The sequence below is a fragment of the Manacus candei genome, unplaced genomic scaffold (assembly GCF_025592945.1).
Source record: "Manacus candei isolate 608988 ecotype Guabito, Panama unplaced genomic scaffold, ASM2559294v1 h1tg000016l, whole genome shotgun sequence".
Lineage (NCBI taxonomy): Eukaryota > Metazoa > Chordata > Aves > Passeriformes > Pipridae > Manacus > Manacus candei.
This window is the reverse complement of record NW_026138064.1, coordinates 8,197,017-8,220,849: the sequence shown is the minus strand read 5'-3', so window position 1 is coordinate 8,220,849 and position 23,833 is coordinate 8,197,017. Positions and strand designations below refer to the sequence as shown.

The 23,833-nt window shown below is 44.2% G+C and overlaps 1 protein-coding gene across 14 annotated transcripts; it reads left to right on the top strand.

Annotated features, from left to right (window-relative positions):
* The first annotated feature begins 63 nt into the window (after positions 1-63).
* On the top strand, positions 64-21,093 carry PGAP4 (post-GPI attachment to proteins GalNAc transferase 4). Of its 14 annotated transcripts, none has more exons than XM_051782805.1 (3): positions 9,142-10,673; positions 16,333-16,477; positions 19,507-21,093. In XM_051782805.1, exon 3 carries the CDS (start codon positions 19,636-19,638, stop codon positions 20,821-20,823), a length of 1,188 nt encoding a protein of 395 aa, XP_051638765.1. In that variant the 5' UTR covers positions 9,142-10,673; positions 16,333-16,477; positions 19,507-19,635; the 3' UTR covers positions 20,824-21,093. The 14 variants fall into 14 exon arrangements, with proteins under 14 accessions (XP_051638764.1, XP_051638772.1, XP_051638773.1 ...); XM_051782807.1 differs by lacking the exon at positions 9,142-10,673 and adding an exon at positions 11,277-12,589; XM_051782806.1 differs by lacking the exon at positions 9,142-10,673 and adding an exon at positions 11,277-12,655.
* The last annotated feature ends 2,740 nt before the right edge of the window (positions 21,094-23,833 follow it).

Genomic DNA, 23,833 nt, shown 5'->3' with positions numbered 1-23,833 from the left:
GTCATGGAGGCGCCGCTTTGCCCTCGCCCGACATGGCCGCCGTTGCCATGGCGCCCGACGCCCATGCCCGTACCCGCACCTAAGATGGCGGGAGCGGGTGGTGCCGCCCCGCTCTTGTGAAGGGCCGCCTCCCATACCCGCCCCTCGCGTGGGTGTGCCCTGCTGACAGCCCGTGTTCCCCGAGGTGCGTTAAAAGCGTATTATGTGAATTTCTGAATGTTGGCGAAGCATTCTGTGTCAGCAGTACCGTAGCCAGCGGAACTAGGAAAGCGATTCTCCCCTCTGTAGTGGTCACCGGCCAGGCCGCAGTTCAAGTGCTGCGTCCAGTTCTGGTCTCCTCAATTCAGGAAGGACACTGAGGTGCTGGAGCGTGTCTAGCGAAGGGAAAGAGAGCTGGAGAAGGGTCTGGAGCACAAGTCTGGTGAGGAGCAGCTGAGGGAGCTGCGGGGGCTCAGCCTGGAGAAAAGGAGGCTCAGGGGAGACCTTACTCCCTACAACTCCTTGAAGGGAGGGTGTAGCCATGCACCATGCAGGCCCAGCTCCAGCTAAGATTGAGCTAGTAGATAATGTAAGTCTAAAGTGAAATTTTAATGGTTTAGGTTTAGTATCTTCATCTCTGCACATCTTTGTAGAAAACCAGGAAAACACCTGCAAACAGCATCAGGCTGACAGGGCTCTGGCTTTATTTGCATTGCTCAAAGAAGCTGAGGATGCCCCATCCCTGGAAGTGTCCAAGGCCAGGTTGGACACAGCTTGGAGCAACCTGGGCTAGTGGGAGCTGTCCGTGGCAGGGGTTTGGAACTAGAAAAGCTTTAAGGTCCCTTGCAGCCCAAACCATTCTGTGATTTGATGATTTATTTATTGGTTGAAAGTAGGTTTGTATCTTCAAAGCAGCACAAGTTTTTTGTTTAAGTGCAGGGTTTGCTTTCGTTCAGCTCCATAGCAGCTGTCTCCACTGAAAATGCCAAAATAAAAGTACAGTCCCCCTACTGCAAATCACAACATAATGGGCTGCCATGCCCAAGAGCCATAGACTAGCCCAGTACTACACTACAAGACTTCAGGCCGAGTAAACATTTGAGTTCATGAAGGAAAAATACAGCTTTCCTTGTGAATTTGTTTTCCCCCGTGCAGCTGTCAAGGTGAGCCTGGTGAGCCAGTGAGCTGCTGCAGCTTTGTGAGCAAGTGTGAGAGCAGCTGGGACAGGGAAGTTGACCAGCTTGGTTGAAATCTGTATTTGCAGAGAACTTGTGTCATTAAAAAAAACCTGACATAACAGCACTGGAAAGGTGAGTACCTCGGGGATTTCTTAAGAGATTGAATTCAGTCCTCCCCTAGTTAAAAAATAAAAACCACAACAAACAACAAAACATTTGCTAATGCATTTCCCACCAACAGCATTTCCTTGCAGCTGGAGAGCCCTTGACTGAGTAAGAAGTAGTTGGTAAGTGATAGATTCTCAGTTCAGCCAGTTCTTCACCACAGTGTTAGAAACCAAAAGAGCTTTTATGTTGCATCAAATGTACTCCAAATGAAGTCTTAGAGTCAGCATAGCCTTCAGTTCTTGTGTTTTCCCTTCCCTTGCTTTATACTTGTTTTTTCTCCCCTCTATGTATTTTTCTCTCAGATGTGGATCCCATGAAAATTTAGTCCTCTCAGCAAAGCTGTAACAACCACAACCTTTTATTTAATTTCATGCCTGTGTCTTTTATCTCTGTGCACCTTGGCATTTCCTCCACAGGGAAAGAAAACCCATTTCCTGCAAAGCACACTTACTCTTGTACATTCTGTCGCATATCTGTCTTAACCACCCACCAAGCTTTAGATAAGCATTCAAACTAATCTTTGAGTTGCCCTTCTATACACTGCATATTACATACCTTAGTGTTTGAGACTGCCCTAAAATGGGACTTAACAGGTGTTACGACCCGCCCCAGGAAAAGAGGGGAGAGGGGGTAACCCAGGTTTTATCAAAAATTCCTTTGGGGTGGATTAAAGCGAAACGACACTAAATAATCGGTGTATGAAAACATATATTGATAAGATTTATTTTAACAATTTTGAATCAATAGGTAAGTTAACATTTTTGGGTGCTGTCATAACCTTTCTGGGGAGGAGAAAAATGCATAGGGGAGAGAAAGGCAGGATAAGAGCAAGGGAGAGTAAGGGAAAGAAAAGCTGAGAGTGGACAGATGTCCATAGTCACCACCCACGGGGTCCAGCGATGAAACTTGATAGTTGCAGCTTCCATGTCAGTCACTTGAAGTGGTGGCCTTGATCTGCTGGGGGTGAAGGAGGGAAGCCCCCACACTCCAAGAAGTTATGAATTATCATATCCATGATCAGTGTCACGGGCCATGCCTGGAGCCTCCAACCTCTCCCTGGGCCCTGCGCAAGAGCTGCTGTGTCTGCCCTGGTTCCCGCCCTTTTCCCGACTGGCGGGGGAGATGGGCTCTCATGGGCTATCAGAGGTACAGTGTAACAGCCAAAAGCCTGCAAGCTCGGCTCTTCCCGCCTTTTCAGGACTTCACACCTTCAGCACTGGAGGGAGGGAGGGGCCCGACTGCTCATCAGAGGTATCATGCAAGTCAAAAGCCTGCAAAAGTCTCCTAGAATGCATAAATCATTAACTATTTCAGTCTCTGACAACAGGGAAAGTTTTAGCAGCAGCTGGATCATAGCGCTATAAAAGAAATGGCTGTGCTTCAGAGTGCCCATGTAGTTTCCCACACAGCCTGCAAACTCGAGACTGAGACCCTTGTTCCCCTCCAGTACAAGGAATGTGCTGTTTCCCTTAGTGCTGTTTGTAGATTAACAGTCACTTCCTTGTGAATTGTTATGCAGAGACAAATCAGCAGACGAGGGAAAAAATATAAGCAAAGCAAAATATGAATGCCAAGGAGAGAAGGAGAGGGATTAATGATACTTGTATTAATACTCGAGATACTTTTGTGGAGCAACTAGGAGAGCAAAGCAATCTAATGTCAGTGAAGAGGAACTGCAACAATTTGCAATTACTTGGAGTATCCTAGGAATATGACAGGTAGGGTTGCTTTTTTTCCTGAAACTAGCAGGTTCAACCAGAGTCCTTCACTTGCAATTGCTATAAGAGAGAGTTAAGCAGTCATTCAAAATTACAGCTAGTTATGAATTCAAATGATGGAAGCAGAGTATTTCCTGGAATGAAAGTGTGCTTGTTTTTAGCATAATCAGAGGAAAACACCAAAGACCCAGAGATGAACTGAGTAAATAAAATTGTGTAGGGAACAGCCTACAAATGAGACAATTTTGAGCTTGTAGTGTTAGTGTGCTCAGGCTATGACCACAGAAGTACACTCACATTGATTCTCCTTGTGTAAACAAGACTTGCACAGCCTTTTGACCAGGGTTGTACTAAGCATCACTCATTACCTATTCCAAATCTCTGTTCCAAATCAAAAGGACATTCAAAAACTCAAATATTGTCTCTTCCTCACATTATCAGACTAGTAGAATATGCTAAAGTTTGTTATGAAAGCCCAACACTGGCATGAGACGCACCCTCTTCAGTAAAGCAGGATGTTGAGACACAGTGCTGTGAACTGTTTGCATATTTGCATATTACCCAGATGTGCCTGCAGGTATGCAGTTAAATTTAGAAGTCTGGCACACCCAGGAGGGTACCTGAAGTGATCTTTCATCCAGCAGAACTGTGCTGCTTCCAAGAGGAAAGGCCACGTGGGAGATAGTGTGGATAGTTGATCTCACTAAAGTCTGTTGGTGAACCCGAGATTGTGGCTAGCAGAAGGCTGTGCCCTGTGGGTAGAGAGAAATCCTCTCTTTTGCCAGAAGGTTTATGTGCCTGAAGTCTGCTGAGGAACTACCAGAACACAAATTCCTGCTAAAGATGGGACCAGAAGAGCTTTGGCCCATTGGCTCCAGATGCTGTCAGCGGCAGATTAAGAAGGAGATTGCAGGTTGCACACACAAGGAAAGAGGTTGGACAAACGGACTCAAGGACCTGTGGAATGAAAGGCAGGGGGTGCTGTGCTAGGTACATATTTATTAGGGACAACAGTGGAACTGTATTTAATAACATCAGAGTACTTTATTTAATCATATCCACCCAATGCAATGGGTACATCAGGTCACGCAGAAATGTGTCACTCTACAACATCCTTGATTTAGCCAACAATTGCTGTTTATATCATTTCAGGATGTTACAATTTTCTTGAGAGACAAGCTGACTAAAGAAAATGAGCACACATAAAACTGTAGCCAATGCACTTTAGCTGAGTTCTTGCTTTACTGTAGAAAGAAATTGCACTCCTTTTTTTTTTTAAATTAAAATTAGTTAATTATTGCTTACCAGTTCATCCTACTGTACCATACTAGGATGCTTATGACACACATCTAGGAAGAGAGACGCAGATCATATTTTGCCCAGGTGCAGGAAAGAAATTCCATTGTCCCCTGACCAGAACTGTTTTGGACAGACATGTTTAAATTGCCTATATATTCTGCACAGAAATTCTCACTTACTTTTTCGTCATGTTATTTCACTAGTTGTCTTCCTCCTGTAGAGAAATACTTAATGCTTTAAGCTAAATGGAGAATATAGGTATGAATTGAAAAGATGACTAAGTGGGTTTATTTTATGGAAAAAATGAAGTCTGTAAAACAAACCTTACCTACTGCCCCTTCCCATTTGTTAATGGGATGGCACTCCTATACTTTTTCCAAATACGAGCTTTGCTCATGATCTAACTATAAAGTTAAAGCAGTACCTTAAGTAAGGTCAGTAAGTCACAAATACGATCTCCTGTAAAAAGCCTAAGGCTGTTTGCTGCCCCACACACAATGGAAGTGCTGAAGAACCAGACAGCCTGGAGGCACAAAGCAGTACTGGAAGCAGTTCAGTTAAAACACAAGAAGGAGAGGAGAGAAAGAGGGGAAGGAAGTGCTCTCTCTTGACATCCAGAACATCCTGGCAGGCAATCCAAAAAAAAGAAGGAATTAAATATAGTCACTGAGAAACCCAGACTGAGAAGTCTCAACAGTATTACGAGCGACTGACTGCCTTGCTGCCTCACCACCCAGTTGCCATAATGATCGTGAGAGATAAAAAATCCAGGAAATGGAGCCCAGGCTCTACTGTTTTCTTTCTTTCTTTCTGGGTTTTTTTTTTTTTTCTTTTCTGAGCACCATACCATCCTAATTTACTGTCTGTGCACAGAGGATTTCTGTGTGCAACTGGTCCTAGAAACAGTGCTATGAGGAGTTTCCTGAAAATGAGCCCATGTCTGCTATCCGTAGTTATTTAATTGCAGTAGATCCACTTAAATTTTATAGAGATAATCTTCAGAAATTTCTTGGTACACTGGTAAGCTCTTTACTGTTGCATTACGAGACCAGAGAAAGAAAATGAGCTTTGTCTAAAAATATTAATTACTCATCAGCAGTGAAAATTACAGAATTTGCAAAATAAATTCTAGAGAAATCACTTGCATCTTTATACTAGCCAGCGTAGCTCTTGTAATTATAGCAGGTTATCCTTCTAGATCATGGACTAGTCACACACTTTTATGTCTTTCTTCAGGTAAGGCCAGTGCCCCTAGTTGGCCTCCCAGGACTTGTCTAAATGTAGACATTCCAAAAAAATGTAACCTGGAGGAATTAAAACTATTAACTAAGAGTGAACTATTTTAGTCTCTGTTCTACCATTATGTGGAATGAGAAAAGGTTAATAAAACACTAGCTAAACTGAATTAAAACCTCTTAAATTTCAAATAACGCTGCCCTTTAGGGATTTGAAGTAGTTTTAAAATAATCATAATTTGATACAATTTTCCTGAGAGTCTTTGTGTAGTTATAACCTTATATGAGTGGTACTCAGACTTTCCAGCTAGACAGGCCATTTCTCTCATGCAGTTATCAGACCTTTAGTTCCAGAAGTGCTCACCTAAAATTTGCAGTGAAAGAGAGCAGAGAAATTACTAACTCTCTGTGCCTCTCACACAGGCAGAGAATTTGTTTGTGAAATGTGCCCAGTGACCACACAAAATAATTTTACTACATTCTGAAAGGGAAAACTAAAAGCATTCCTGCAGTCTCTGGGGGTCAATTCCTTCTGACTCTCAGCTTGGAAATTTTCTGGTTTGCCTCTTCACCCCATTTTCTTTTTTTGCAGCAGTATCTTTTTTTTAGCAAAAAGTCTGTTCCAGACCAGTCTTCTATGTTGCAGAACAGAGCAAGTAACTGAGAGCCAGTGTATTTTAAGAGATATTTTGAAGAGCCACTGGACTCTGAGTCTAAATGACAATGTTTGTCCCTGTCTTTGAAATACTCTGCAGTCTGCAAGAGTCAGAATGTTGGAGCAAGACGGGAAGGAAGTTGGATCCCCAGAGCATATGCAACTACACTGACCAAGATACATCCATTTCTCTGTCATCACAGTTAAGTCTTTCTGAAATTCCATCATCATTTAACGCATCACCATGTTGGCTCACACTAGTATTTTTTTAGCCCTACCTAATGATTTGATCAGAGAAGCAAAGGAAGCATAGAAAAGCTTTGTGTGTGTGCCCAGTACTCTCTAAAGTGAATTAGACTACAGTAAGTGTTTCTGTCATCTTCAGATGTGTGCAGTGTGGGTAGAAAAGGTTACAGGAATAGTAATAATTTATCTGCAAGATGAATTAGTTATTAGAATACACCTGAAAAGTCTTGGATGCAGTTGTATATAGGAGACTCTGTAGAGGGAAGGCCTGGGAAACACATGAACAGTGCTTAGTCCTGAAAAAATAACCAAATGCACAGACCAGGATGAAAAGGAGATCATAATATTTTAGCCTTTTTAGGGAACATTAACTTACCCTAGACAGCTAAACCAGCATGAGTCCATCCCCACTGGAGCTGTGTTTCCTTTAACTACTGTTGTCTAAAGTTAAACACAATAGCCTTGACATATAAGGTCTCCAGTGAACAGCAAAGGACTTCGAACACTTTTTGTCCCCAGTGACCAATACTGAATCTGAAAGAAAAAAAGATAAAGCCACTTTATGTAATTTATCATCAGTATTGTATTTCTATTCAAAACACACATTAGAAATGTCTGCTGCTTCTTAAAGAAACAGAATAGAAGCAGGAAATATTTATTGATTTACTGGGAGGGGAGAGGTTTCCTCCTATAAAACCTTAGTAAGGAAAGAAAAGTATTTTAAAATTTAGCTTTTGAAATGAACAGCAGATATCTACAAGAACAACATATCTATTGTGCAGCTGACAGTACAGGAATAACCAAGTAATTTTTATCATCTGGTATCTGTACATAAAGGAATAGTACTGTCACTAGAGAACTTCTTAGAGTGTTTGTGGAGGAGGCACAGCCTTTACAGGTTATGTGCATACTGGTACAACAAGTTATGCTAAACACATTATTCCTTCCTCCTGCTAGAATGCAGTCACTTTGGATTTTTACCTAAGGAGATCAGGCTTGCAAAACGTTTTGTTTTTTTCTACTTCTCTTCTTTTTTTCCTTCTTTCTGTCTTTTGACAGATTCCTTCCTGCCCCTAATAAATGTTGAACACACTTCTCAAATTTCATTGCAACTGGCTGAAGGAAGCAAGTCTCAAACAAGTTTGCTGCCATGTCCTTCATGCAGCCTCTTGCAGAGCAGAGAGATGAACATCTCCATCCTTCTGGGTATAAGCCTTCAGCTCACTCCGAACAGGAAGCTTTTGTTTGATTTGCTGGCTGGATAATCAGAACATGCAGCTCAAAGTCAGCTGGAGTGTGCACACCCTCATGCCCTGGCCTCGTGGTGAAAACATGAAGCAGTAGAACTACTGTGTGGGAGGAAAGCTAAGGAATCAGGAGCGGGCAAGGAACATGAGACAGGAGTAAGGATATTTTGACAGTCATGCACAGGGCACAAATATTGCAACTCCATAAGAAACAAGGCTTCTCAGTTTAGCAGCCCCCAAGACCATGAATTTCTGCTGTGCCTGCACATTGTGCAAGTATCTAAATATCACCTGCCTAGCTGGTCCTGCCTCTCACACTCCTGTTTATGAAAAGCAGGAGCTGTACTTGATCTCAGGCAAAGCACAACAAAATATTATCCCCATTCCCTTGCACAAATGCTTAGTGCCATCAAGGCTGTCAGAGTGGATAGCAAAGGGGAAAGGTGCTTTGGCAACAGAAAATACTCAAATCTGAACAGCTGGGCTGAACCTTCACTACTTGGATAAATCCTCACAAGATTTTTTTCTGGTTATAGTTTTTAAGTCCTATCCTATTATTGTACAGGCTGAATAATTTCATAAGTTACTATTTTTCTGAGCATTTCAGATTGCAGTTGGGTTACTGCACAAGCAGTCTTGTCCCCACATGTTAATCTCTGATTTCCCTCTCTGCTATGCTGACATAGTCATATGGTATGGGGAGCTGATGAGATAAAGTGACTTGGCCAAGAAATAATCCACAATAAGATTGTTTTTTCAGCCAGATCTGTCTCCCTTATGCTCATGCACAGCAGGAGACAGCACCATGATAAGAATGGAGTAGTCAGGAATGACAGGCTTCCACTGTTGTTCTGTGCCACAGCCCTCAGATCACTTAAGGCTCTTCCCACTCAGTCTTTTGGGTCCAACAGAAGCTGTTTTAAAGAACTAATGTTTAAGGATGAAAGTCAAGTGTTCCCTGAAGAGTGTGCAAGTGACTAAAGTGAGAGCAGGGAAGCCTGTACAGAAATCACACAAAAAATTACACAAAATTTCAATTACTTAACAGTTTATTCCCAAAGAAGAGGCACTCTGGCCCATTCTTTTTCATTTATTATCCCAAATTGTTCTGCTGGCTGAAACACCATCTGAAATGTAGTACTGGGTGCAATGGGACATGTTTCTGCTGATGTTGCTTAATAGTCACTTTCCCATTTGCTCACTGACACAGAAGTGGAAAAAATATTTTTTTTCCTCACACATTCTGCAACTCTAATCCTAGGAAGAACATAGTAATGGACCTCTTAGGAATGTATGCTCTCTGTCTCACCCCTAGTACTTTCATACACCCTTCTTTCTCTGTTCCGTTTCAAGATTTGTTGTTTTTCCAATGCATCAACTTTTGAAGGCATGAGAGTATTTAAGTGGAAGGTAAAGTATGAATCACTGTCATTAAAAACAGAAAAAGAGGCAGAGGTAGCAAAGAAGGATTTTGGAAAGCAAATCACCTGAGAAACTGTGATTTCTTCTACTGTCTTGCCTCATTATTTTCAGAGAATAACATCCATCTAAGTAAACTGGGGGACCTTTTCCTAGGAAGTCACTATAGGAACCCAACTGTGATGCTCGATTGCGTTGTTTATTATGAGCATTACTGTTCCTCTGTTTTCCCCCCTGTTCTTCCACATTGTTTCTGCAAGAAGTCTTAGCTGTGAGATGGCTTTTGCCAGTACTAAAAATAAGGATCACAGTCATGGACATCTGAGTTCCTTTGTTCATCATGCTTATTAGAAAGGATGATAGAAATTGCTATGCTAAAATTAAAAACATACCTCATGCTGGAAACTTCTGATTACAGAACTGGGCAGTAGCAAAATTCTAGCTGTGCTAGAACTGTGTTTTACTGAAACAACCTAAGGGATCTTTTTTCTTGGTGGTTGGTTTGTTTTTTTGTTTTTTTTTTTTTCTTTTCCCCACAGATTTTTCTTAGACCTACAAGAGGTCAGAGCCCAAATACATAGACTTTTGTTTTCTGGAGCTGCAGGCACAAAACTACGGAGTTTTTATAATGAAAGACAGAAAACTTTATGTGAGGCATATTTCAGGTGACTGTAGTTAATTAGGTATTACGGTCACAGGGCTCAAAAGTGTGTGTAGAAGAGGGAAGTGGAACATGGAGAGGAGGAGGAGAGGGTGGGGAGGGGAATAAGCACGTCAGTGGCAGTTTTGGATCAGTTTGGTAAAATGTTTGAATCCTGAACAACCTGACACAAATTTTGGTGTAGCTAACGAGCCTCTTCGCTTGATCTATGAGGAAGTTACGGACTGAGACAGTAAAAGTTTCGTGTTTCCACCTGTGACGCTTGACACGCACATAAAGAACCAGCCGGTGACTCATAACATTGACTTTCCACTCGAGCTTGTGGGGTCCCGGTGATCTACCCCGCCCCAGAGTGAGGCAGGAGGTCCAGAGCGTCTACCAGGTCCCGGCTGGGGAGGGCGATGCGGATGCCGGCGGGGACACTCGGCAGAGGGGACAGAGGTTGACACCTGGCAGAGATTACTCCTGGTTGGGGACGGGCTGCGGGAGCTGCGCTGCCCATGCGGGAGTCCCGCCGATGGCGATGGAGCATTCGGGGACCCCCGAGCAGGAATGAGCAGCTCCGGCTGCGCTGCCGTCTCCACCCCGGGCATCCTCCCGGGGCTCGGGCAACTCGCCTTTTGCTCCTGAACCTGCATTCACTGGGCCAGTCCCGTCCCCGGTTTTCGGTAACCCCCTGCGGCCATCTCCCCTTCCCCTCCTTTAAGCGTCCCTGTGCCGGCGGAGTCACATGTTTGGTCTTTGATGCCTTTAATCCCACCCTCACGGCGCGAGAGGGAGGAGAGAAATTCGCGGAAAAGCAGTGAGCCACAAGCCCAGTGCCAAGATAGCGGCGGGAGTGGCGATGCGGGGCTGCCCTGCGGATCGGGTAAATCTCCCCGGCAGGATCGGGCTGTCCTGGGGGTTTGGCTTTCAGGGGTAAAGGGGCGGCCGCACCGAGGCTGGGGGGAGCAGGGAAAGGGGGGGGGCACGAAGTTGCCGGCTTACGAGCAGTGGGGAAGGGCGTGATCTGCGGGAACCGGCGGGGCTGGGCTGCAGTGCCGGCGGCACCGGAGCCAGCAGGGCAGGGAAAAGTGTCCAGTGATCGAGATCTGTTTGTGATTGCTCCAGGGATGTGACTGTACATGGTGATGAGCAGGAGGGCTGGTGGTCAGAGCCTGGCTGGGCCTAAATAAACGGCCCTTCCGTTAGGGAAGGTTGGTAGAACTCTTAAGGAAAGAGGAATAAACCCAGCCGGCTCCTGCCCCCTGCTTGGTGCCACTCAAACCCTCAGCCGAGACAGAAGCGTGGCCAGAATTTCCCTGGTCAAAAGCCTGGGCAAGGGGGCTGAAGACGGGCACACTGAAGTGCCATGTGCGTGTCCTGCCTGGCAAGGAGGGCAGAGAGTGGAGGTGGGATCAGCTTTTCTTATCTACCGCCCTCTCCTCTTTGACCATCACCACTGAGGTAACTGCTATTAATCCCAGTGCTTTAAGGGTCACCTTGTGCTACCTGGCAGCTCTCCCGATGGAAATGAGGAGCACCTAAGAAACCTGATGGTGGAAGTCACTGACATTTAAAATCAAAGGCTGTTTAGGAAATTTGCAAGTGCTGATAGTGTAGCAAGACATGAAACTATCCCCATGTACACTGCAGATTCATAGGCTGGCTTGCTCTCATACAGTCACTGAGAAAATCATTTCATAGAGGTACATCAGGTTTAGCAAGCAATTGCAAGCACAAAAGCCAGGATAAACACCCTCCTGTACATGGGAAATCTGCTGCTTGCTTGTCTGTCCAACAAGGGCAACACTAATTATACCACAGATTATTTATCAGCTACTGCATTTATCACATCTTCCCCCCTTGGGACTCAAGCAGATCACCAGTATCCCAGAGAACCAGGGTATCCCATTTACCAAGCCTTATGCATACATTGCAGGGGGAGGGGAGGAAGACTGTGTATTCATCAGGCATAGGTGGTGAATACAGAGGAAAAGTCGGTAGATTAACATTTAGCGGAGAGTGTCTCTTAAAAGAGGAATGTTTTTTGTCAATATGACTAAACATTTTTTCTTTCAGACAAAGGTTAGAGTCAATATTCTGGTTGTTGCCTGGTACAGTTTTGCATTTTGATTGTTACAGGGACCTGTCCCAAGTGGAAACTTACAGCCTTATTATCAAAGGCCTTTGCTCACAAAGCATTTCCTTATTACTGTGCTGTGTTCTTTACAGTCATAAATGAACAACAGTAAAGGTGCCACATCTTTTGTGTTAGCAGCCATCACCACATCTATTTCGTCTTCCCCTTTCCCCCATTTATACACTCACAGCTCTACTGTTGTAGGTGAATTTTTAAGGGAAGTCATCCTTATGGGAATAATAAAAGGGTTTTATTAATGATTAGATGATAGTCAAATGGTAATTAATCAATTATTTAATGATAATGAAATGATAAATGATTAAGCAGTAATTGAATGATAATTTAATCACAGTTTAACAATGATTTAACAATAATAAAAAGCTCTAATTAGAGCCATGTAGTTGATGATTTCAACAATTATTTAAATAATGATTATACTTTGCTACGTATTCCACTTCTAAAGCTATAACCGGACATATAAATGTCACTAACATACAATACACTTTTAGGCTTAATGCAAAATGTTCTTACCCCATTATAGATATCAGATGCCAGGTAAGGGGGTCTCTGGTCTTCAGGAAGTAACTGAGCTATGTCCCTGCTCACAGGGAGATCACCACCATGCCATACAGGAGAGCTCCCTGGACTCACAGTGGCTACAGGTATCTACAGCCTGCAGCGACTGACTTGCAGTCACCCCAGTTTGGTGTTCATGCAGGAGTGCAGCTGTAAGCAGTTTTAGTTTTGTCTAATCCCTACTCAGGCTGGTACTGTTTGCTCTTGATAAGACATGAATTCCTGAGAGAACAGGGCCTAGCACAGTCACAGAGCAAGTAACTTTGGAAGGGCCCACAGTGGGTCATCCAGTCCAAACTCACTGTTGCAGGGTCATCCCAGAGAACATTGCACAGGATTGTGTCCAGACAGTTCTGAAGTATCTCCAGTGAGGGAGACTCTCCAGTCTCTCCGGGAAACCTGTTCCAGTGCACTGTCACTTACAAGAAGTTCTTCCTTAGATTTTGATGGATCTTCTGGGCATCAGTTTCTACCTGTTGCCTCTTGTCCCCTTGCTGGGCACCCCAGAGCAGAGCCTGGTCCATCCTCTGACCCCTCCCTGCAGACACTGACAGACATTGATGAGGTCCCCTCTCAGCCATCTCTTCTCAACAGTGAGCAGGCCCAGCTCCCTCAGCCTTTCCTCATAAGAGAAATGCTCCAGTCTCTCAATCATCTTCTGGAGCACAGGTAGTTTTTTCACTAGTCTTTCCAGTCAACGGGAAGGGGGTTTGAAAACGCCAACCTGTTGAATTTGGAAAATCATTAAATGGTTACAGGACTGGTGCCACAGCCAGGGGTTCAGCTTAGACTGTAGGACTCGCTTTGAGAAACCCAGTCTGCTGAGGTCTGCTGGGGTCCCCAGCAGGGAGGGGAAGAGCATCTTTGGCAACAGGCTTGCCAAGTTGGTGAGGGCTTTAATTTAAAGTTGCTGGGGGAGGAGAACCTCAACCCATCCCAATCCTATCAGTTTAAAGCCAAGCTTGCAAGAGATGCCCAGAATGGGATCACAGGTAAGCAGGAAAGCCCCTGAGTGGCAGCACAAAGGAATTCCAGGCACTCCAGCCAATCCTTGGCCTTCATCAGAGCCCAACTCAAGTGCCTCTGTGCAAAGATATGGGCAACGGACAAGGGGAGTTAGAGACTTTCACTCACCTGCAGGGCTGTGATCTTACTGGCAAAGTGGTGGGATGGCTCGTGACACTGCAGTGTTGGAATGGAAGGACACAGGCTCTTTAGGAAGGGGAGGTGGGAAAATGAGGAGTGGGGGGTCATGCCCTGTGTCAATGACCAGCTGTGCCTGGGGATGGATGAGGAGCTGACCAAAGGTGATGAATTAGAAATAAGGGGAGAGCAGGGACGGGTGAATTTATTAGGTTCTGTTCCAGGCCACCCTACCAGGAAGACGGAGTGGACAAGGCCCTCTGTAGACTATAGAATGCCAATTTTTCATGACAGGAAAACCAGGCTGATATGCTACATGAGAAAAACAGATTCCCTCCTATCTTTTATATTCTTCAGCTGAGGATCCACTAAGGCAGCAATTGCCTCTTGTGTTTGTGTGCAGTATGCCCTGCAGTATGCCCTGCAGCATGCAGGGGCCCTAGTTTTATTCTAGCAAAAGGCTATGACACAAGGAGTTAAATGCAAATTACCTATATCATCTCTGATGAGTCAATGCACATTTAGCTCTGAGATTCTAAGAGCAGACAGCAAAAGGTAGAAAGCTGATACCATTATTAGCAGCAATATTGTTTAAGATAATTTTTGTTTTGTTTTTGTTTTTTTAATAGAGTCTTACATTTTATACTACAGCAAACATTTAAAATTTTGTAGACCTTCATGAAAAAACACAGCAGTTTTTAGACATCTTTTATCAAATTCCCTAACATACCCTTTTTTTTACCTCTGGCACAAAAGAAAAATATAACTCCAGACAGATATGGATTGCGTAATTAATTTTAAAACCACATAAACCTTTGCGTCATCTTCTAAAAGACAGCTCCTCACAAACCTTAAGTCTATCTGTTTAGCTATTATCTTGCAGAACTCTCTTCACCAGGCTGCTTTCCATTCCCACTTGATCTGATCTACTTTACTGACTGGTAGCAACACAGAAGAACATTGCACTGCAGGCAGGCTGCCAGGTAAAAGTCAGCAGCTGTTGAGAATGGGCTCCCTTAAGGTTTATATGGCAGAGGAAAATTAATATACATGAGAAGCGCGATGGAAATTGGGGAAATAATTGTAATTAATATATATCCAGTTCATAGCCTCTTTCACTGGTGGCATAGTTTTATCCTGTTAGTTCAAATGAAATGGAGAAAGTATCATCCAGCTGCCACATCCTCGTTTCTTAGTTCAGTAGCCAGTAAAATAGAATCAAAAAACAACAACTGATCTCTTACCACTAAGGTCCTGCTGATTGTTTTTAAAGCACAGCTCCTTTGTTTTCTAGGGAGCCCAACTCCCAGTTTGGCATCTGAATGTAATGGTCAGATCTGTAGGTGCTTGGCTTCTACTGGACACTGCTGTCGTCAAGGCAGGCCTGACACATTGCAGAAATATTGTCTGGCACCTGACCTACTAAAAGCTGTCAGAAAACAAGGGGAATTGCAGATGAGAAAAGCTGGCCATCTGGCCAAATAATAGGGATCAGCTCATGGTAGGGACTTCAGGTTTCAGAATTCGAGGATATCTGTGCACCACATTCAGCTGTCAGCATGCATATAGGGAACAGGAGGAGGTCTGTGGGACTCTTTGTGAAGACTGCATCAGTTTCCTCAGATTCAAGCAAGATTGTCACAGCAAGACAAAGGCCCTGTCTCTGCCAGAGGGAGTTAATGAGTAGAGATCTGGGTCCTGAGCTTGCAGCTGGTCCGTGTGATCTTAGGCTGGGGCACAGAAGTGTTTTCCACACAAAGGTTTCAACTTGAGATGCTGCTATAGGATCAATACACAATTGAAAACTACAACTCCTATGAACACCTTTACTTCTGCCACTGCTGTGGCTCAGGTGGGGACTGCGACTGCCAAACTTTCTGTTATATTTTCCATGCCTTTGTTTCTCACAGAGACAACCCCGTAGCTTCTGACCCCACAACTTCATTCAGCTGTTTCTGTGGTAGGAAAGGAACATCTTTTCCCATTGACACTGAGAAGTGTAGATAGGCAAAAAGGAATCATTTAATATTGTAATTGTAAAGGAATAGTTGTGTCCTTGTCTCATGGAGCAGGGAGTAGAAGGCAGATGCCCTCTCTTACATTAGCTAATCAGGAACCTAAAATTTTTGATGCTTTGAAACATGTAGGAAACTTTTTTCCTGCCTGTGGGAATACCTCTGTGGAGAGGAATTTGGACCAGACAGAAAATCAGCGTTCTCTCAAAGCACAAACACAGCAGACGGTGTTCTGCACCCCAAAGAGGATATTACTCATTTTTCTACTCTCCCTCGTTTGTACAGAAGTGACTTGTTCCTGAACAGTGTAATTCAGCCAAGGATTTAAGGGACTAGTGAAGCTAGGAACATAGATTTGGAATCAGGTGTTTGTGGAAGGAATCTTCATCATCAGGATCTAAGAAAAGGAACAGGCAACTTCTGTAGCTTTATATCACCACAACTTCTAGATATGTTTAAGCAATGGCTCAGCTCTACACAGAACGTGTATAAAGCTGATCTCCACTGCAAGTATTTATATGTTTGCAAAGTAATTGCTACTCAGGTTTAACATAGTGGGATTTCTTAAAGCACTATAAAATCCAATTCTGATTCTTGATTTTTCCCTCAAACTTCATTTTTTTTCTGTCTGAAATGCCTTAAAGAAAAATAAGATTTTTTTTTCCCCCTAGAAAGGGAAGAAGATGAAAATGACTGTACCAACAGTTTCTGAAAACAGAGTGGCTTCTGTGAAGTCAGAACCATCCTAAAGGATAGAAAACAGCCTGAACTCTGATTCAAATCCTGTGGATAAGATCAAACTTCACCTCTGCAGAAGTAAGACATTTTTTATCTATATGGGAATTCTCAAGTTCCCAGTCTCGCAGACAGAACGTGGGAAGGAGGTCAGTGTCTTCCCTCTTTTCGAGATCCTTCAGCTTGGTTTTTGCATGAATTGCAAAAATTTGACCGGATTTAATATGCTCCTGACCATTTTTAACGTCTGTGGTTATTTCACTGCCCAGGGAAAACAGCCTTTTCCTCTACAAATACACTAAGAGTGTGGCAGTGTGACTGCAAACAGCCCAGGCAGCAGAGGAAGACTGAAAGAGTTCCAGAAGTGTGTGTGTGTGTGTGTGTTTGTTCTTTTCCTTGAGGCTCTCTGAGTTGCAGAACTAGGATAAGAGTTCTGAGATCCTGAGTTCAGTTACTGATGAGGTGAAGCCAGGGTTAAATCATAAATTCTTGTGACTGTGGCTGGCTTCCAGTCCCCTTTTCCAGGGGCAGCTACTTCCTTGTGTGAAGCAGGAGATACCTGCTTCACACCACCTCACCCACCCTGTCCTGAGCCAGGAGCTGGGACACCAGCAGATGGAGTCCCAGCACCACTTTCCCAACAGGAAGGGTGGGTGGAGAAGGGACTGTTGGACTTCAGACTCTGTGTGAGTCCCCCTGCGGGGGCCTGGGACTCACCTTCAGGTGAGCCTCACCCTTAAAAAACACGGGCTGCAGAAGAGCAGGACCTCAGGTGAAAATCTGTTTGGTTCATCTCATGAGATGAATCTGTTTGATTCATCTCATCTCAACTCCTCCAGTTCTGCTGGCCACCAGGGAAGACAGGACACCCCTTCTTCAGTAGAAGATGGTATGAGGGAAGGAGGCCTCCTTGAGTGATTTCACTTAGAAGGAACCTTAAAGACCAGCTAGTTCTAAGCCCTCCAGTGAGGGATGCCACTCACTAGACCAGGTTGCTTGGAGAATTATTAATTAAAACATGCTAAAAGAATTATTAATGTATATTCATATATTCAGTGTATATCCCAAGAGCTCACTGCTGTCTCACAGTTTTTTTATCTCAGATCTTTGGCATAGCTGGCAGGTGGAAAGTAAACTTCTTTACTTCCGAGAACTAAACTGCCTTCTATCTTTTCTTCATCTCCTTTTCCCACTGTGGTCCTCACTTTCACATTTGGAGTCTGTCTCAGATACAGTGCCCACAGTGATGCTCATATCAAGAGGAGACTTAGCAGTACGCCAGTGTGAGTTGTAGAATATGATTCTGCATTTGTGTGTTTCCTTAATGCTTGTGACAGGTTAGCTGGAAAGCCCAGGACTTTGGATGAATAAATGGATTTAAATGCCAGGTCTTTACATCTGATAGATGCAAAGGTCTTCATGTCCTGAATCCTCATGACTTGGATTTCACAGCTGAAAGGCAGCCATCACCTTTAAGGCCTTTATGAGGTCCACTGGTACAATGCAATGCAGTGTCTGTGAAACAGGATCATTTCACAATTGTTTCAAAAACAAAAAAAAAAGCTATATGGGTGCAGATTCTCATGCATCAATATATAAATTTGTTATTCCTATTTAATTACTCTAAATCTTTTCTTGAATCATAAGAGAGCACAACACTGACACCACAGTCTATTTAAGGATGCCTGTTCTCTATCAAATATTTTCCATTAATCTTGTTAAAAGGCCTTTCATAGAATGTTGTCACCTTCCCATATGGCAATAGAAAAAGGTTCTCTGAATCATAAAACCAGCAAATCTGTGACTACAGTAATGAAGGCGGTTTTGAAGTTCCCCCAGTCAGATCCTGATCTGTCTCCTCCAGGTCATTTCTTGTACAAGATCCGTTTTTCTGAGACAGAAGAGAAAAGCCATCATTTCTTTCTACCCACCCAACATTGCTTAAGCTCCTTCAGATGACAGTGCAGAGGAGAACAAAGAGTAACATTTTGGTCTAGGAGCACCACTTGATGATCAGAACTTGCTGAAGGCAGAAGGTAAAAGTCAGAGAAGCTCTCCACTGAAGACCCGTCAGCTCAGTGGGGGGTATGGATAACTCAGTTCAGAAGGAGAGGGAATAGGAAATTAAAGGGAGAATGAAACAGCAGATTAAAAAGGGAGATTAGTGGCACAACAGAATTTATCTGAACAGCTTAATTACCCTGATTTTGTGTAAGCTTCTGACAGCCAGGCTGTGAGGTGTTCATGGCAGCCAGAGAAGTAGAACAGAAAAGCCAAATGTGGCAAACTCTAACTTTTGCAAAGGTGGATGTTTATTTAAGTGTGTATCTGTACAAAAAATTTATATATTTATATGAATGTTTCAGTTTTAAATAAGAGGCATATACTTTTAAATAGAAAACTTTTAAATAAGAAATATGAGTCAGTGGCTCAGTTGCAACATTTTGCTGTGCCTGTGTATTTCACAGGGTGTAGCAAGGAGGAGACATCTGAAAGAGACAGACAGGCACACAGGCACACACATTACACTTAGCATGTACATGGGCCCTTGGTGAAGTAAATTGGTCTCTTTGTTATCTGGCTTCACGCTCCAGGGAGGAAAGTGAAAAAGCAGGCGCTTGTAAGTGTGTGAGCAACAGAAGGGAAGCATGTGTCATTCCAGAGATGTAAAAGTTTGTCTCTCAAATACATGCTAGGCTAAGACACAAGGGGTTTGGCTGTGGTTCTTGGCTGTAACACAAATCTTACTGTGTCACTGTGACCAGAAAGTGGTATCTAAGTTCTCTGTCTTTAACAGGAAAGGATTTCCACACATCCTCCATTCACATTGTCTGTTGTTACGTGTTTGAAGCACAGTAACAAACACAACGAAGTCCTATCGAGCTAAGTTGGATCAGAGCTCCTACATGATAAAAAGGGCTTAGGGGCACTTTGCTGGAAACTGAGTTTGGCTCATCTGTCCTAAACCTTCCAGGACTATTCTGTGATGCCCCCACCACAAGGGACTCCTAAAGGGCTATGTATTTTGGCTTACTCAGTGACTAACCCCCTGCTTTCCGTTTTCTCTGTCAGTTCCTATTTCAGTAACCATCATTTTTCTTCCTTTCTAGGCTTGGACAACTTGTGCAGGTTTGGAAGCCACTGCCCCAGTGATATCTTGCTATCCAGGGAGGAGCATGCACTGGAACTGAAGGATTGAGGGATGAACAGCACAGGAGTGCCCTCCTTCTGCAGCAGTTATGTTACACCAAGCCTGGCAGCTCTGTGGGAGGTGGTGCCGCTGGTCCAGCTCTGTTGTCCATCTTATCATGCTGACTGTGATGACGTTCGGGGTGGTTGCCCCTTTGATTTGCCACCGGCTCCTCCACTCCTATTTCTATTTGCGGCGCTGGCACCTGAACCCCATGAGCCACGAGTTCCTGGAGCACAACCAGCAGGAGGGACAGGATGCCCTCCATTACTTTGAGAAGATGCAGATACCAAATGCCTCTGAGGCCTCTGGCAGTGATGCCTTCCAGCCCTTGCTGCTGATCACCATTATCACTGTGCAGAGGCGGTATGATTTCCACTATGTCCTGCAAGTGGCCTCCCGCTTCCACCGCCTCCTCCAGGAATGTGGTGCACGCTGCCGGAGCCACCGCGTGCTCCTCTGCAACGTGGAGTCAGACCCCAGTAGCCATCAGGATGTCAGATTGCTGAGCAGCTTCTTTCCTATGGTCAGTCGTGACAGAACTGGAGAGAACCCTGACCCCAGAGTGAACCAGTTTGAGAAGGAGAAGCAGGACTATGTCTTCTGCCTTGAGCAGTCCCTGTTATCATACAACCCACAGTACATCCTTGTAGTGGAAGATGATGCTGTGCCAGAGAAGGAGATATTCTCTGTCCTGCAGCACCTCTTCTTGGCCCGGTTCTCCAAACCATATCTCAGAGATGCTCTTTATTTCAAGCTCTACCATCCTGAGCGGCTCCAGCACTACTTCAACCCGGAGCCCATGAGGATCCTGGAGTGGTTGGGCCTGGGCATGTTGCTGGGGCCGGTGCTGAGCTGTGTGTACTCATGGGCACTGGGGCGGCCCAGCCCCAGCTGGCTGCTCGTGCTGTTCTTTGCTCTGTACAGCATGGCCCTGTCGGAGCTGGTGGGGCGGCACTACCTGCTGGAGCTGCGCCGCCTGCATCCCGCGCTCTACAACGTGGTGCCAGTCACCGAGTGCTGCACCCCAGCTATGCTCTTCCCGGCTCCCTCTGCCCGGCGTGCCTTAGGTTACCTGCAGGGGCTGCACTGCCGGCAGGGATTTGCTAAGGACACTGCCCTCTACTCCCTGCTGTGGGCCAAGGGGGAGAACGCCTATGTGGTGGAACCCAATCTGGTCCGGCATGTGGGAATGTATTCCAGCCTCCGGCTGAACAGCAGCCCGAAGCTACTGTGATCTGTGCGTGCCTTTCCAGACACAAAAGCCAGGGAACTTGCCACCGGGCGGAAGGGGAAGTGTGCAAACTGGGATATTGTGCTGCTTGCACCGGGCTTCCTGTGCCTCCAAATGGACAAAGAATAACTCTCTTTAAAAAAAACCAAAACACAAAGGTCCTTAAGAAAATCAACTTATATACATATAGACCCTATTTAATATTTACCATGCATCACCTGGGAGGGGAGTGGATGATCCCAGCAGAAGGTGTGGGTTGCCCACTCTTCTTAACTGTTCTTAAAGAAAAGCTCTCACACCAACATGCACAGCTATCCTGCCTACTCTTCTGTACACTGATTACAAAATTTGCCTTAGGGCAACAGAAATGTGGGACAAAATGAATGTTTTAAATTTAAGCTAATGAGGAAGGGCAGGCCTTATTTCCTCATCCTTACTAAGGTCTGATCTCTGACCTCTGTCTGTTTCAAAGCTGTGGTTTTGAGCAGACCCTTCAAAAGCAGAGGTGGTTTACGGGAACTTCCCCGCAAATTCTGTCTGGATGCTTAAAATTTTATGAAGCCTCTATTAGTTACTGTTTCCCCCTGCAGATCCTATCTGCACCTCCACCCTTCCCATTCTTTTTGTTCAGACCAGAGGCTCTTAAAAATAAAGCCTCTGCTGCTCCATTAATTGTGAACTCTGAGGGTAGGAATAGGAAAACAGAATCACATCCATTGGTGTTGCACAGACGGGTCACAAATGCACATTTTCGTTGATACGCGACAGATGTTAATACACATCACAGGATTGATTCCTGTGCTGGTTGGTTTCATCACTAGTTGTAGTGAATCTAGCTCATTAAAGGAGGTCTTATCAGTCACCAATTGAACTTAGGTATTCAAGATTAATTTACCTTGCCTTCCTACCAGCACAGAGGCAAAGGAAAGATTAGATCAGGTGCTGCTGTTGTGCAGGATCCTTGTTCATTTTGGAGCTGTAATTCCCATCTCGACCTGAGTGGTGCATTCACTGCTCCTGGCAGGAAGCAAAACACCTGTTATCTGTTATCTCTTCACAAAGACAGGCACCAATAGCACAGTACATCAAGAGGCCACTCTAATAGTGACCCATTAACTTTGTGTGCCCTGGTTGTTAGGCATTTGGATAGGTACTTTGTACCAGGGAGGTGGGCACGGTTAAATATAAAACCATGTAAGTGACAAAAGATCTCATACAGATTGAAAACAGGCAAAAACTGTGTATATCTAATGAAAAGCCCACCTTGGCTATAGTGGGATTTGAATCAAATTCCACTTATATGTGGAATTTGGTTGAACTGCTTTTAAAACCTCATTCCTAGCTTTAGAGTGAACCACAGATAATATTTTTGTTGAGTTTAGTTGTTTGGGTTTTTTTATTTTGGTTATGGAAGAGCTCTGTTTTGAATTTTCTTCCCGCAGGTCTCTCCTAGGTGATTTATGCCTTAACAGGTCTGCTTATAGGTGTGAAAGACTTAAAACTCCTGAGAAATGAAACCAAAGAAAATATCTGTCAGGACACTGTGGGTACCAGTTACACAACACAAACACATACTGCAGGTTAGCACAGAAATGGCATCAGAGCAGTGCTTTGCTCTCCCAATAATCAGATGGAATACTTTTGGGACAGGTTTGGAAATCAGAGGTAAGTAAAAACTGCTGGTGGATTTCATGTCATTCCAAAGGCAAAACACCTCTCCTGCCAGAGTACGCTGGAAAAATGGCACAGGCAAAATTCCCATCTGCTGAAAACCTGGAGGATACCAAGGCAGATGGGCAAACCTTAGGCTTTACACAGGGTCAGGATGACAGGATTTGAGTGTTGTCATGTATTTATTTCACTAAGTGCCTGCATATGCAACTTGTTTCTGCATCTTCAGCTTTGAATGTTTCACTGCTGACACTCTTTTTCTCTTCACTCTTTTATATCTTTGTGCTATACAAATCCAGGACAGTGCCCTGTTTTTTTCATGAGGGCCCATTCATATTCATTCTTGCAAAGATCTCACAGTAATGTACAAAAAATGGGTCAGGGAATGAAAAAAGGAGGAGGGAAAAGAAACCAATTAACTATATACCGTTACTAAATGTTGTCATATGGAGAAATTATTTATCCATTTGTCTCAAAAGTTATTTTCCTTGTTTGTCCGGTAGTACTTTGTCAGCCCAAAAGTCCAGGGGAGGTCAATAATTTCACTGAGCCTCAGAGCTGAAAATTGAGAACACGAATTTGAGGCATCCCTTCTAAACAAGAAGACAATTTTCAGGTCATAAGAGATGAGAGAAGTTGACTGGGAGACCAAACAATATGCAGAGGGCCTGGGGCTTGAACTTGCAAGTGTGAGAGTTTCAGATAAACCAGTTGAGAACAAACTCCTTTGCGCAAGAAGCAGGTTAATTCTTTATAGCCTTCTGGAATGATTTTCTTAAGTGCACAACTCACCTTCACAACAGAGGCGCTGCTTTTACTGAGCCTGCTGGCAGCTGTTTCTGAGTTACTGGTACTTGGGCAGTGCCCACCCTGCCAGTGGGGCATCTCAGGCAAGGGCTCCATCTGGTGCTGCTGCCTTTGACCCATCACAGGTACAGTGATTTTTGTTCCTCTTTTCTGTGCCTCAAGTCAGAGAAGTGTACATCACCCTCAGAACAGAAAATGGGAGGTTACTGTGAATTCTTAATTCCTGTTGGATTTTGTTCTGCAGTTCAGGCAAAAAATGCAGTTTCAAACACACAAAAGCCTTTTCCCTCTCTTTTCTACCAGGGGAGAGTGGAGCTGAGTTGCAGTATCACAGGCTATATAAGTTCAAGGCATAGCATTAGCTTTTTGAAATGTGGCCCTAAGATTTTGGTTTCATTCACTTTAAAACAGACTTAGTGACTGTTTTTTAAACAAACTGTCATTTTTCTTGGGTGTTGGTTTATTCCCAATAGTTTGGAGACTATTTCTGAACACAACTACTACTGCTTGCACAGGAGGATTCTTTCTTGATGGG

Coding starts and splice junctions, on each gene's coding strand:
- PGAP4 (XM_051782804.1), top strand. CDS start 19,636: ATGTTACACCAAGCCTGGCAGCTCTGTGGGAGGTGGTGCCGCTGGTCC.